At 37.0% G+C, this 13,220-nt stretch overlaps 1 protein-coding gene across 2 annotated transcripts in view; it reads right to left on the bottom strand.

The window, feature by feature from the left end:
* Positions 1 to 427: 427 nt before the first annotated feature.
* MTA3 (metastasis associated 1 family member 3) overlaps positions 428 to 13,220 on the bottom strand; it is a 133,145-nt gene continuing 120,352 nt past the window's right edge. The window contains exon 19 of one of the 2 annotated variants that reach the window (XM_017811763.1): positions 428 to 4,632. In XM_017811763.1, coding sequence (XP_017667252.1) covers positions 4,497 to 4,632 — 136 coding nt within the window. In that variant the 3' untranslated portion in view covers positions 428 to 4,496. The remainder of the gene's footprint in view (positions 4,633 to 13,220) is intronic. The other variant, XM_017811764.1, reaches the window with a different exon arrangement.

The raw sequence follows: 13,220 nt of genomic DNA, 5'->3' as shown, positions 1-13,220 counted from the left end.
TTTGTGGACTATGAATTCTTTTTCCTAGATTTCAGCTCAATCCTGAGAAATCTTCTAGTGTTCCAATGCAAGGACCAATACCTCATGTCTCTCTTTCCCCAACTTTTGATTCTTCTTTCCTTAACCCCATTTTATCTACTAGTGTTTTTAACTCTCATACAGTTCATCAGTTTTCAGTCTCTTGACTATTCAATAGCCTACTGTAAAACGGGATGACAGTATCAATCTAGAAATTTAGTTTCCTGCAAAAAGGGCCAAGAGTCACAGAGTTTGTACACAAAGACACTTTAATGCAAATCAAATAGTACTGTTTCATTCTAAGGTGCTCCACACATCCTCAAACACCCAACATGGAGCTTCCCAGTTTTACCATTCCATTGAGAAATTCATATTTAGTCTAAACAACAGAATTTTAAAAAGACAACTCTTTAATGCTTCTTGTTTTTATTTAATCAATACTGTATTTCAATACCAACTGTTAAATCTTTATGAGTAACAGGAGCATGTTTTTCAAATTTGTTGATCACTATATAGTACAACCTCAAAACTCTTATCCAAAACCCCATGTATTCCAAAATTAGGTTTCCTCCCTCAACATGCAACATTTGAATAAAAAAGTCCTGACTTACTCAAAAAAATTCCACTGTGCAGTTATATAAACTCAGATCTCTTGACACCCCCTCTGGCTTATGAAGACACAGGTTTTATAAAGGACCTTCAAAAGAAAATGAAAAATGCATATTATTTTGCTGACATTTCCAAAGGATTCTAACAATTCCATTACCATAGCAGTACACATATATAAAGACACTGTGTCCAGTAAATCGTACTATGCAATATAGTATTTCTGAAGGACTATAATTGTTCTCTGCAAAGGCTGTGGCATGTTATGCTGTGATTATATTGGAAATTAATGTGCAGCCATTCCATTTTTTAAGCCTTCATAATTAGGAAAGTATCTCTGTTGAAATTATATTTATTAAAAAAAAAATTCACTTTAGATTACTAAAAAAGTGCACATTCTGTAAGTGCAGGCTCCATTTCACCATTTCTACTGCTTGTTTGTTCTTCATTTCAGTTCCAGTTCCAAGTTTTTCATAACATGCTGCAAGGTTTGGACTGCAGAAACAAAGGCTATATTTGCCCTTAATCAAAACACTGTTTTAAAAGATGTTGTTTTCATATCACAAACACATTTCAAACAATCTTGAGTATTTCAAAACCTCCCTTTTCCATCCTACAGAATCAAAATTTCCATCTCTAAGTAGGGGCCTTTAAAAATAATCTGAAAACAGTATACACAATATTTCAAGACAGCAGAGTAGCTATATAGATGACAATGGCAACATAGACATTTTAGATGTTAAAACAATCTTCTTACTTTCTATATGAGGCCTCTGAACACAAAAAGATTGTGCATTTTGCATGGTTTTCTAGCCCCATATTTGTAAGTGGAAAGGCAAATTTTCAGACAGATTTCTTACTCAGCTAACGGAAAAATAAATCATACGGTAAATGCAGCTCTGATGCTGCCTAGATTCTCTTGCTCATACCCATGGTAAGTACCAAACCTCTTGTCCTTGCTTACAAGGTTTATGTTTATACTCAATGTCATTATTGATGACTGAGATATGTTAGCTGGTTTTAAAATAACTAACTTGGGAAGCTTGATTAAAAAAAGTACAGAGCTCTGATTTGTTGTGGATACACTGTTACAGTTTACACAGGAATGTGTCATCTTTGCTCACAGTCAGTGAAAAATCTTTTAACTCAATAGAAAGCATGGAATTGCATGATACTGTAGTAAGAAGTGTCACAGTTTCTACAAAAATTTAAATCATTATGCACAAATGCAGCAGGAACATGTCTTCAGCAGATCTTCCATCAACGCTCTCAGTTGAAATTCACAGGTAAATCCTGTATAAGTCTCTGAAGAACATCTTGCAGGAAAGGTAAGATGGAGAGAGAGCAGGTAAAGACAAAGGTGCAATACATGACGTGCAGTTTCTCTGTGCACTGTGTGCAGTTTAGAGGAGACAAAGTCTCTGTGCAGCTGCATGCAGAATAAAGACAGAGCAGAAGTTATTCCAGCAATTAGTCTTCTCCATGCCTTACCTACCCCAAGGGTTGGTTATTGCAACCTGTGAAATGACTTTGCTAGGCAGAGGTGATATTACTTCCAGTGTATCCAGATGAAGGATTTCAGCTTGGAGCAGCAAAGGATTCTTCCTTACCTCGGCTGTTTGATGCAAAAGATAACGGTACCAGACAGCTGGCTGCATAACAGGGAGCTGTGTTACCAATATATCTTTCCTCAGAGGGAAAGGAGAAAAAATGACTTCACATCAGACTATTACGGATACTAATACTATTGTCAAAAGCAGAAACACACAGAGATTTTACAAAATACTGTCTAGACATTGGAGCACACTGACTAAAGAAATAATTTGAGTACAAGCTTAATAAGGCAGGATAAAAAAATCTACAACCTTACAGCTAATGACACTTCGAAAATGAGTCTACTGTGTGTGATTTCACTGATGTCTGAGGGAGCTTGTTCTGTTAATGTTTTTCATACTTTCAGTCAAACAGATTGCTGAGTAATCATGTTTTCTTTATTTTAATGGGTGAGGAAGGTATTATACAGAAGGTGTTTCCATATGTTGCAGTTAATAAAGGCAATCCTTAATAATAAGAGTAGGTTGTCTCTGCTCAGCTATCTGATGAAGAGCCCTCCTGTTGAGAGGAAGAAGCAGATCCTGTGCCTAGAAGATACTCCTAGGGCTGTACGCTTCAGTGGCTACTGGAAAGTTCTGTAAGCAGATGAATCACAGGTTTTCTCCAACTGTGTCCAAATCAATGACATTCAGTTAAGGTGGTCAGGGCACTAGGAGCAAGCACATCATGACATGAATCTCTCCATCACCCTTTTCTTGCTGGTGAAGGACAGTGGACAAGACCTGGATCCATCACTCCAGAAAACCATCAGCAAGTCCCCTCAAGAGGTCAGGGTGCTTTCATCTCTGAAGAAGCATCTGGGTCTCTGTCTCAAGAGCTCAAAATCCTACACGGAGAATACAGCTAGCTATAGGCTGAGGTCACAGATGCTCTTTCAGACTGAAACCATAAAATGCATGGGGGAAATAATTTTGGGGGCATCACCCAGAGGGTATGACACATCACTTACATTTTTGTCTTTCTAACCCCAAAGCTGAGTGCACGTCCACAACTGGATGAAAACCTCACAATTATTACTACACCGTTAGAGCTAAGTAGTAAAGAGGGAGGAAAAAAAGTTTTGAAGCTCATCTCAGTTTACTATGACACATTCAGTGTCTGACCACATCGTAAAAAGCCGTACAGAATCCAAACCTATTGAAGGACAACTTGTCTCAGATAATTGACACATTACACAGCAGTGCTACACGCTGGTTTTCTCTGGATTTCAAAGTAGGACAGAGATTGTTCACCTGTAAGTACCTGAGTAGAAAAAAGACCTGCCTCTGTTGCCATTCCCACTTTCTGGGAGACTGACAGTTTCCTATGAGCAGTTTCAAAAGGCACATCATCTCTCCATGGTAAGTATCCACCTGTAGCCTTACATTTATGAACTTCAAAGCATTCTGCAAGACATCTTTTTATCCAGACATATCAAAATGTAGAAATTATTTTGTGGAGAGACATTTCTAATAGGAAATAGTTTATTTCTTCATGTTTTCTGGGAATGGTGTTCTGCTGGTTTTCACTATTCAGAATAGACTTCAAGAAATGCAAAAAATACCCAAAGAAATAAGTGGATGCTTGCAAATATACAGACAATAGGACTAGCTCTTACACATGCAACTAGTCCAGCTGGATGTTCACAGCCACACATAATACTTTCCAGGATTTTAATCAAAGCTAATATGGCCTACCTTTTAAAAATTTGCCACTAGTTATGGGCACTTCCTAATTCAATCAAAGTTTCAGAACTGCTAAACAACACCTTGTCCTTGTTTCAGGGTCTGGATGCTCAGCAGTTCAGAAAATCAAACCCAAAGTGACTCAAACCAATACTGAAAAATATCAACGAAGTTTGTAGTTGTTTTTGAAATGCAACCCCTCAAGGCTAAATCCCACTTTAAAGACACTGCAATAGTTTTGAAAGCTGCATATTTTTGTATTGAGCCACTAGGAGGCATAGACAAATGTGGTGGGTGGACTCTGCATCCATACTCCTTCAGTGTGGTCAGTGCAAACAGTTCCTCCCTCATCAGCTAACACTGATGATTGGGAATAGAGGGAATCCAGGTTAGGCCTGCACAGTGAACCAGAAGTAGCCCTTGCAGAGGTGAGGGAAAACAAGGGCTGCTGTTGGATCCTGCCCAGAACACACAACCCAGCCACAATACGTCCATATAGTGTTTCTGTCTCAAAGATGTGTGAAGTACTGTTGTATCTGCATTCACAATTAAACATGATTTTGACATTATTATGGTGCTGATGCTGTTATATCTTCAGTGCATGATGGTTCCTGGCTCTGTTCGTGCCTGCCTATTGTTCATGAGAGACTTTGTCTTTGCAATGATTGAAGAACAAGGTGTTCTGGAAGCTCTTTTCAGCTGTGATCTGGTGAACTTCTTACGGATTTTTCTGTAAGGAGGGAAGGAGAAAAGGAGGGAAAGAAGAGAGAGACAACAGAAGAGATAAATCTCAGTCTTTAACAGAAGACTGCTCATGAGCCAATAACAAACATAACAAATACTCTTACCAGAGCAGGAAGGTTAGTTCATTGGAAAACACTTGCAGTCAACAAGAGTGAGCCCTGTCCATCAATTGATGATTCACAGTTGTCTGATAATGACTCAGTGAAAAGTGAGTTGGTGTTAGACAATATTTGGACATTAGTATTTAATTACATGAAATCTTGGGCCAGAATGCTCAAATGGTGAATCCTCACACGTGTTATTAATGTGGGAATGAAGAAACACAGAAGAAGGAACCCTGTTAGCACCCAAGTGAATGTGGTACCTCTGAAAAAGTGGTGGAGTGGGAGCAATTATTGTTATTTGCACTGTATCACTTCTGCAGATAACACATAAACTGGATCTCTGGGCTTTCTAACTAGGGCCATTCAAGTGCAGTAAATTAACTTTCATTTTAGACTTTCAGATGAAAAATCAAACATATTAACTACAAGTGGCCATGTTGTTTGTATTGTAATCTTATACATTCAAGAAGCATAAAGTCTTGCTATGTCTCTCTAGAGAGACTGCTCTGTTTCTCTACCATTATAAATTAATAACCACAATGCTGAGTGTATCCAGGGTAGAGTATCAGAAAACACAGAAATAGCACACATGAAGTATGCTAAGAACTATCTTCATTGGCAGAGCCCTGAATATTAGATGCTACTGAAAAACTACCTATTTTCTGAATACACTCAAGTCAAGAAACCCAGCTTTCATTTAGGTAGTTTTATAAATTACATGGATTTTGAGCTTCTGGAAATAAATTAAAGCAAACTGGAGCCTCTAACACTAAATGAGACCAAGTTTTCTAATTCAAGCTTTCTGACTTGACAGTGTGACCTACAAACTACAGGGTGATGAGGTGCCCACCTGCATCAAGGTTCTGAGATGGCAACTCAAGAAGGATTTTTCCCTTTCAACTAAATGGGCTGTTACCTCTCAAGCTGAAAAATAGTGGCACGTGACATTGAAAATACAGGATCAGCTCTAAATAAATTACATTGAATTCTAAAATAACAATTTGTATATTAAATTCAAACACATATTTAGTTACAGGTTGAGTGTTACTCAGGGATATAAGCTTCCAGTCAAGTAACTGGGCCACAGAAGAGAACATAAAGAAAAAAAAAGGCCCAAAGGAGGAGAATATACTCTGGTAATAAAGGTTAAAGGAAGCCTGAAAAATACATCTGCTTTGGTTAATATATTTTAAAGATTCAGAGATGTATTCCTTTTAAATACCTGAAGGAAGGATGTCTTCATGGCTTGGAACAACAAATTACAATTTAGCATCATTCAGCAATAAGCACAACAGAAGAAAAGGAAAGAAATCACTAGAAAGTTAAGTTTAGGCTTTTCACACAACCCCATGAAAAAAAAACTTTATTATTTAAGTACTTACTTTACACGGGCATCTTAAACTAGGCCTAAGAAGATACTAAGCTGATTGACAAGATATCACATACCTTCTAGAACAATAAGATCATAGAAATGTAACCTGAGATGGGCAGAAACATGTATTTTTAAAATAATGAGACAACTGGGTTTTAGAAATTCATGTGAATAGACAATAGTTATTATCCATACTGATTATAAATAGGGATGATTTCAGCAAAAGCTTACAGAACTGGATCCCTTTTGATATATTTGTTTGGAAAACTTCATATTTATTTACAGAACAAATGTGGCTATTAATCATTTGAGAAGCCCATGGTTTACAAAAATATCTGATAATTGTCTGCCCTTCTGAATTTTTAATAAGGCAACTTTATAAACTGCCAAGAAGTTCCTACTTATGAAAGCAATTTGCAGCAGATACGAAATGTAAGGACACTAAAGTATTTGAGATTACAATTTGTGATTCTTTTGTAAGGACAGTACAGTAAAATAAAACATGTAGTCATTCTCATTAAATACTGGTTGAAAACCAGCACGGAGAAAGGCAGAATAAGAAAGTCATCACACCATTACATCAAGCACACCACAAACAGAGTCAACTCCTCACTAAGTATAAACGAAAGTAGCTCTATGTAGACTTTCAGAAGAACTAATCTGGTATGCACTCTGCAAAGACAATCCAGCACTTTTATTTAAACAGGATTGTGAAAATGCTTCCAGGAATTATCTGTCTGGGATACAGTCTTTCAGAAATAAAATTGGATGAATGGAAATTTCCACTGACTTCATTAAATGTTATATTTAAACAACCATTTCGCTAAAAGCCAAAACTGTTCTTTTTACTGAAAAAAAAAAAAAATGAAGATGGAGGCAATGGACTCTTTACACTGCAAATTCAGCATCTAAATACAGTAAAGATTTTTGAGAGGCACTCATCAGGTTTTATAATTTTTCAGAGTTTTTTTAACACTTAAACATGCAGGTTGTAATAGTAGCTGATGAAAGGCAGGAAATTCAAAGATAAAGTTGTTGTCAACCTTTCACTCAGAGCACTTCTCCCTCCTGCAAGGATACACTGAACTAAAGGCAGAGTCACCTTTAATGTTCAATTTCCTGTCCCTTTTTCACTCAATACCAGCCATATGTTTTCATCACATAAAGCTTTTATTTGGTGATGGCAAGTAAATTGCTTTAATATCAGTATCGTGGGTAACATCCTTTGCAGTTGTTATGAAAGAGTAATTGCCATTTCCCCTGCCTTTTTTTCTTTTGACTTTTGTACTAGTGTTTGAAGCATGATGCACTACAGACTTGAAATGCAAATTTGAAAGCATTTTAAAGCCTCTGCATTGTACTTTGAGCCCTCCCGAGACCAAAGGTCTGAGAATGAAATAAACTCTTAAAAGGTGATCAATATATAAAGCCACTGTGCTCATTTTTATGTCAAATGTGATGTACTGCTGCTAATGTAGGAATAAGAAACATTCTTTATGTCTGCATGATACCTCAATTAGTAACTGCAGAGAAAGGTATGCAAGACCCTTGGCACCTCCTTAGGGAAATATGGAAATGTACCTAAGTCTTAATAAAGGTCTTGATGAAGACCTATCGTCTCTTTGCAACTTTCATACACAGACTGAAACCTACTGGGTAGAAGTAATAGGCTGTATAGAGCATTTATGCCATGCTTAAATTTAATCAGGTGAATCATTTCAACTAATCAACCCTTTCTCAGGATCCAAGTGCATTCCATGTAACTAACCATCTGGTGAAGTTAAATACAATCCCATATAATCTGTTATGTCCAGATTTTTCAGGAATAGGATAGCTGGTAACAAAATTTCACATTTGTAAAAGCTGACACAAAGTTCCCTTCTCTAATTATGCCCCACACTAAAACCATATCAATTTTTAAACCTGAATAGAATAAAGAGAGGTGACCTCCAATTAATGTTAGTCAAGGATATGTTTTTTAAGCCTTTTGTAGTAGGAGATAAAGGCATTACTTGCTTTTGCTTTGTTGATATCAAGCATATCTTTCTAACACTATATACAAACTGTTGTGCATCTGTCTTGCCTCCTCTGCATTAGACTCACAGTTGTGATGACTAGACCAACTTTGGTATTATCAGCTATACCAACAGTACTTAAGAAGTAATATAATAAATACAATTTATGGCAGAAGTTTTTACTGTGAGAGACATGAATTGCATGTATAGGCTCACTGACATTTTAGCAGGTGACAAACCTTGTTTTGAAAGAAACAAACATTTTCCTATGAAGAGGAATTGTCCCCAACACATATGCTCTTCTTAAATACCAACATCCAGAATAGCTTTTGATTCTCTGTTTCCACTAAAAATACATTAATGACCTAACACAAACCTGGATATAGTATTATTTTTCACACTCTACTTAAATTAGTTTGATATTTTTGCCTGAGTCTTTCCTAGACTGATGCTGTTTGAGCAACATTTTTCTATATAAGAACTAGTGCTGTGGAAATGTATTGTTACCTAATTGTTGCTGGTAGCACAAGGAAAATGCACAGGTCGGCAGTAGGAGTAAGAAAACCGATTCCCTGGACAATCATAGTTGAAATTCCACCTAATGTCTCAATTGGGGTAAAGTATTCTGCTGTGACTTGCCAACTGTAAACAGCAACTTAAATGTGCTGGATGCATGAAATACTGCCAATGCTGAAAGGCAAAATTTTGTGTTCTGGTACAAATTTTATGTGAAACTTGCAATCAGTCTAACACCATTGAGCTGTTCAGAGAGAAAAACTAAACTAAGAAAAAAAAAAAGAAAAAAGGGGAAGTTGCTGCTGCTCCAAGGCAATGTAATTTTTGTGCAATGTAAATTTTCAGTGCAAGCTCAAGGTCAGTAGGCAAAAACAACTATTTAAAAAATAACCATCATTCCTCAGGGGTTTTAGGTGAAATTATTTCTCATTTCTCTCAGGGCTTTTTCTATCCAGAGGTACATTATAACTATTCAGTGGATTAAATTACAGGAGGGGACACTATCTTAGGAAGCTGATAGGCTTTTTATTAATTTCCACAGACTTTTAAAAAGAAGCGAAAGGCCCAAATGTGTCCAACGCTGTCTGCTCAAAGAGAATTTAACAGGGATAAAGCTGTAGGCGCAGATCCTTAGAAGCCTGACAGGTTACAAAGACTGACTCACAGCACTTCCTACATTTCTACCTGTGTGGAAATTAGAAGTATTTTAATTAACTATTTGGCTAGCTGGTTTAGACTTTTTTTTTCCTCAGCACTTTCAGGGTAAAGCTTTCCCATATTCCATTAAAATTTTATCTAACCCCAAAATGACAGAAACCAGGAAAAAATACATTTGGAAGGCAGAAGTGGATTGACATTAACACACCTTTTAAAAATAAGGTCCTTGGGAAATGTTAATTCACAAAAACAAATTCAAAGTTTTAATCAACATGGGGCTACCAGAAAGCTGTTGCCATGAGCCACATAGTTGCATTATAAAACTCATACAGATGGCAGATAGAGTGATACAACCTTTATAAGATTAAAGAGGTGCTGCTGTAGACATGCCGACATCATCTAAATGTTTTAAGAGTTTATCTTATTTTTCTCCTGCTAGCAAGGAAATTTTTTCCTTTGTTGGTGTTTATCTTCAAATTTGTTTTCAGTATTTATGGAGCAAGACTGTTCTCTATGAACAATAATTTTTAGACACACGAGTTACAAATCATGGTGTCAGTTCTTCCTAAGCAGCTTAATATAGAATTTTTTCAAGTATCGCACCGCTTTGAGGTTTTCTCTGATGTTTTGTGTTTCAGAGCAACAGATTATAGCTACTATGTATATATAGAAAGCCATAAATAATGGGGCTTAAGCATTTTCTTTATTGGGAGGAAAAATTCAGGTCAAATGTTTAAAGCACAGAGTTCTCTGACTGTGTCATGCCTGGCCTATTGTATGGCACAAGCCACCTCTCTGTCTCTTTCAACCTACTGCTGATTTAAAATCTACTCAGATCAAAATCTCCTCAGAGCAGAAGCCACCTCTTTGTGTGCATTTTTAGAGTGCCTGGAACAGCAGGAACCTTATCCACTATAGAAATGATTTCTATCCAGTTTTACTGCAAACAACTGTCATGGCTTTTGGAATCATCACCTCATTCGATAGATTTTTACATGCTTCCATTTCCCCTGAAAACAGGACATTTCATTAATAGTTTAAAGTGCTTTAGGATGCTAGGAGGGAAGTATTAAAGAAAAGGCTTATTCTCAGCATTACTATTCATTTTTCAGTTGAATGATGGAATCAAGGAAAACTTCTAACCCCTAAGAAATATTATAAAGAGATGCTGTCACACACCAGTCATCACATGAAGACTAAATCTAAATCTTAACCATCAGCAAAATTATCCTCCCAGTTCATCTGTGAGCTCAGTACTTTCCACCAAGAGACTAAGGTTACCTACTGCTGAGACACCAGTTTCGGTACAGGACTGACTTATCAGAGAAGCCAGAAGCATGGAGGCCATACCAGATCATTTGTGGTAGGAACAGCTAAAAAAAAACCAAACCCTTGATCTAGTTGGCAAATGATGGACACCACAGAGCTCAGCATGGACTTGCCTTTGTGTGTTGGGTGGAGCTTTGTGAGCTCAGCAGGGACAGTACCTCACATCACTCACCACGCAGCAGTGGTGATGGCAGAGCCATGCACAGAGCCATATTCCTCAGACAGTCCTTCCCTCGAGGAAGGGAGGAAAACCTGTATTTGGATTCATGGCATTTCATCACAGTGTCCAACTTTGTAGAGTGGAGTAGAACCACCAAGTCCAAGCAAAGGTAGCTCGACAGAATGGGTAAAAAAGTAAATTATTCACACTCCTTAAAACCAAACAATGGCTCAGGCTTCAACAGACTTGTAACCTGAGCTACAAGACAGCTGCTCTGCACCTTATCTGAAATTCATTAGCCTCTCCTTAGTTACCTTACACTGCAAAGGCTGCAAGGCAGGAAGTGTGCTCTATTCAATAAAGAGTTGCTTAATCTCTCTTCCCTGTTGAACGAACACACAAGATCACTGAAGAGTTGTCAATACACAGGCACTCTGGGATCCAAGGATCCAGAAAGCCTTCTACAGCTCACAGGCACAAACGCCAGCAGATCTCAAAGCAACTCCTTTATTCTTCCTAACCACATCAGCAGGGTGTGGATGAATTCCTACAATACATAACTTTATACTCTACCAATAGGAATTTTCAAAACCACCTATTTATTCTGCAGAAGGATGGCCATTCTGTATATTGATTAAATATCACCTGCTATGAGATGAAAAAATTACCCACATGGCAGCATATAATTTTTCCTGAGACAGGTAAGAAATTAGAGAGAAGGCTCATCAGAGCTGGCTATGCAGAGTGGAATCCAATGTTGCTTTCAACTACTCCCCAAACACCTTGCATATTAATTCACAATTTCAGCCTTATCCCAGACTCTAAGATGACAAAAAATATTCAGAACATATCTTCTGTTTCTGGCTTGGGCTACAAGCATTTAGTGCCATTTCCCTGGCAACATTAAATACTGGATTGAAAATTTTCAAAAATACTGTGTTACTAAATAGGCTTATTTAAGTCCAAGAGAAAGCTTTCTATAATATGCTATAATAGGGGGAAAAAAGAGATACTTTACTTTTGCATTTTTATTGGTATTTTTCTTCCTATTTTTCCTTACCTTTTGATTACTTCAGGGTAGGTTTCATCTGAGGTTTTTGGCCTGAACACTGTATTTACAGCATTACAGCTTATAATATTATCTAAGGCTAATAAAGATTAACATTATGCTTTCTTTTTATCAATTATGCATTTACTTTTCCTGGAATAACATATGTACCAATAGAGTATATTTAGAGGAGCTTCTTGGCATCCTGGTTACTTGCTCTTAAGCAAGAGCCAAAAAACAAAAATTATTCAGTCTTACCAGAACCAGTTGGAGAGCAAAAGTTCCCTCACAAGACCATCTCCTGGGGCCCTGCTCCACACCATCAACCTCTTGCATAATCAGCACTTTTCCGTGCACAGAAGCTCCAATGCAGGATACCCATTGGAAATTTGTACTGTGGCATTGACAGAGGAAAGCTTTGCCACAGAACAATTTGATGTTAATTTCTAAGGTAATTTTCATGTTAAAGACTGGATTTTTTTTTTTTTTCTAATATTCATGTTACTGAAGGTCTATTTGAGTTCCTTTTCTGGCACTCATCCTGCTCTGCCCTGTTATGGTCAGCACTTTTCATGTCAGTATCTCACACTGCCTGCTGGACTGCTTAAAAACTGCACAGCATCCTAAAGAGTAGGTATGCACCAATATTATTCAAGCTAAATGAAAAAAAGGTGGAGCAACCCAGGGGTTAAATTACTTGCCTGATGTCTCACATCAAGCAATAGAGGAATTTTAAAGTTTGGATCTGTGCTTTCTCCACTAGAATAACACTTCTATTGTATTTTGTCAGGTATCTGTTTTAGCTTCTATCCATGGCATAAGTTATGAAAACAGCCAGTCAGGTCTCCTTAGATGTTTGACAAGAGCAGTTAGCTGTCTTTGTGATTGATTTTCACAGTCACATTCATTATGTTCTCTTCGGTATTTTATATTTAAAATGCCCATGTAGTTACTTATGCAAACTTTTTCACAAAAAGAGACAAACTGATACTTGTTTTTCCACAGCCTTACTTACATTTATGCCAGAGGATCATGAGTTTAAAAAAAAAAAAAAATACAAAAAAAACCACCAAACAAACTATCAGGGAAAATGTTAAGAATAAATGATTGAATACATACACTGAAATATGGACTAGCTCAGAATTAAATCTTCTATCTGTAATTTGAAATGAAGACTCCAATAGGGGACAATTTATAAATTAAATTTAGTGGGCAGTTCTGTGTGAATTTTAAGACTGTGAGGATCACTAACACAGTATTTTTTAACATATTCACCATAGTACATATGTCACCATTTTATCATCTTTTCTGCTATTTAACTTTATCAACCATGTGTTCACCACAGGACTCACCTAGTTTCTCTGTCTCTATGC

The sequence above is a fragment of the Lepidothrix coronata genome, unplaced genomic scaffold (assembly GCF_001604755.1).
Source record: "Lepidothrix coronata isolate B3197 unplaced genomic scaffold, Lepidothrix_coronata-1.0 Scaffold33, whole genome shotgun sequence".
Lineage (NCBI taxonomy): Eukaryota > Metazoa > Chordata > Aves > Passeriformes > Pipridae > Lepidothrix > Lepidothrix coronata.
Note: the sequence above shows the minus strand (reverse complement) of the source record. Positions and strands in the feature narration are given on the sequence as shown.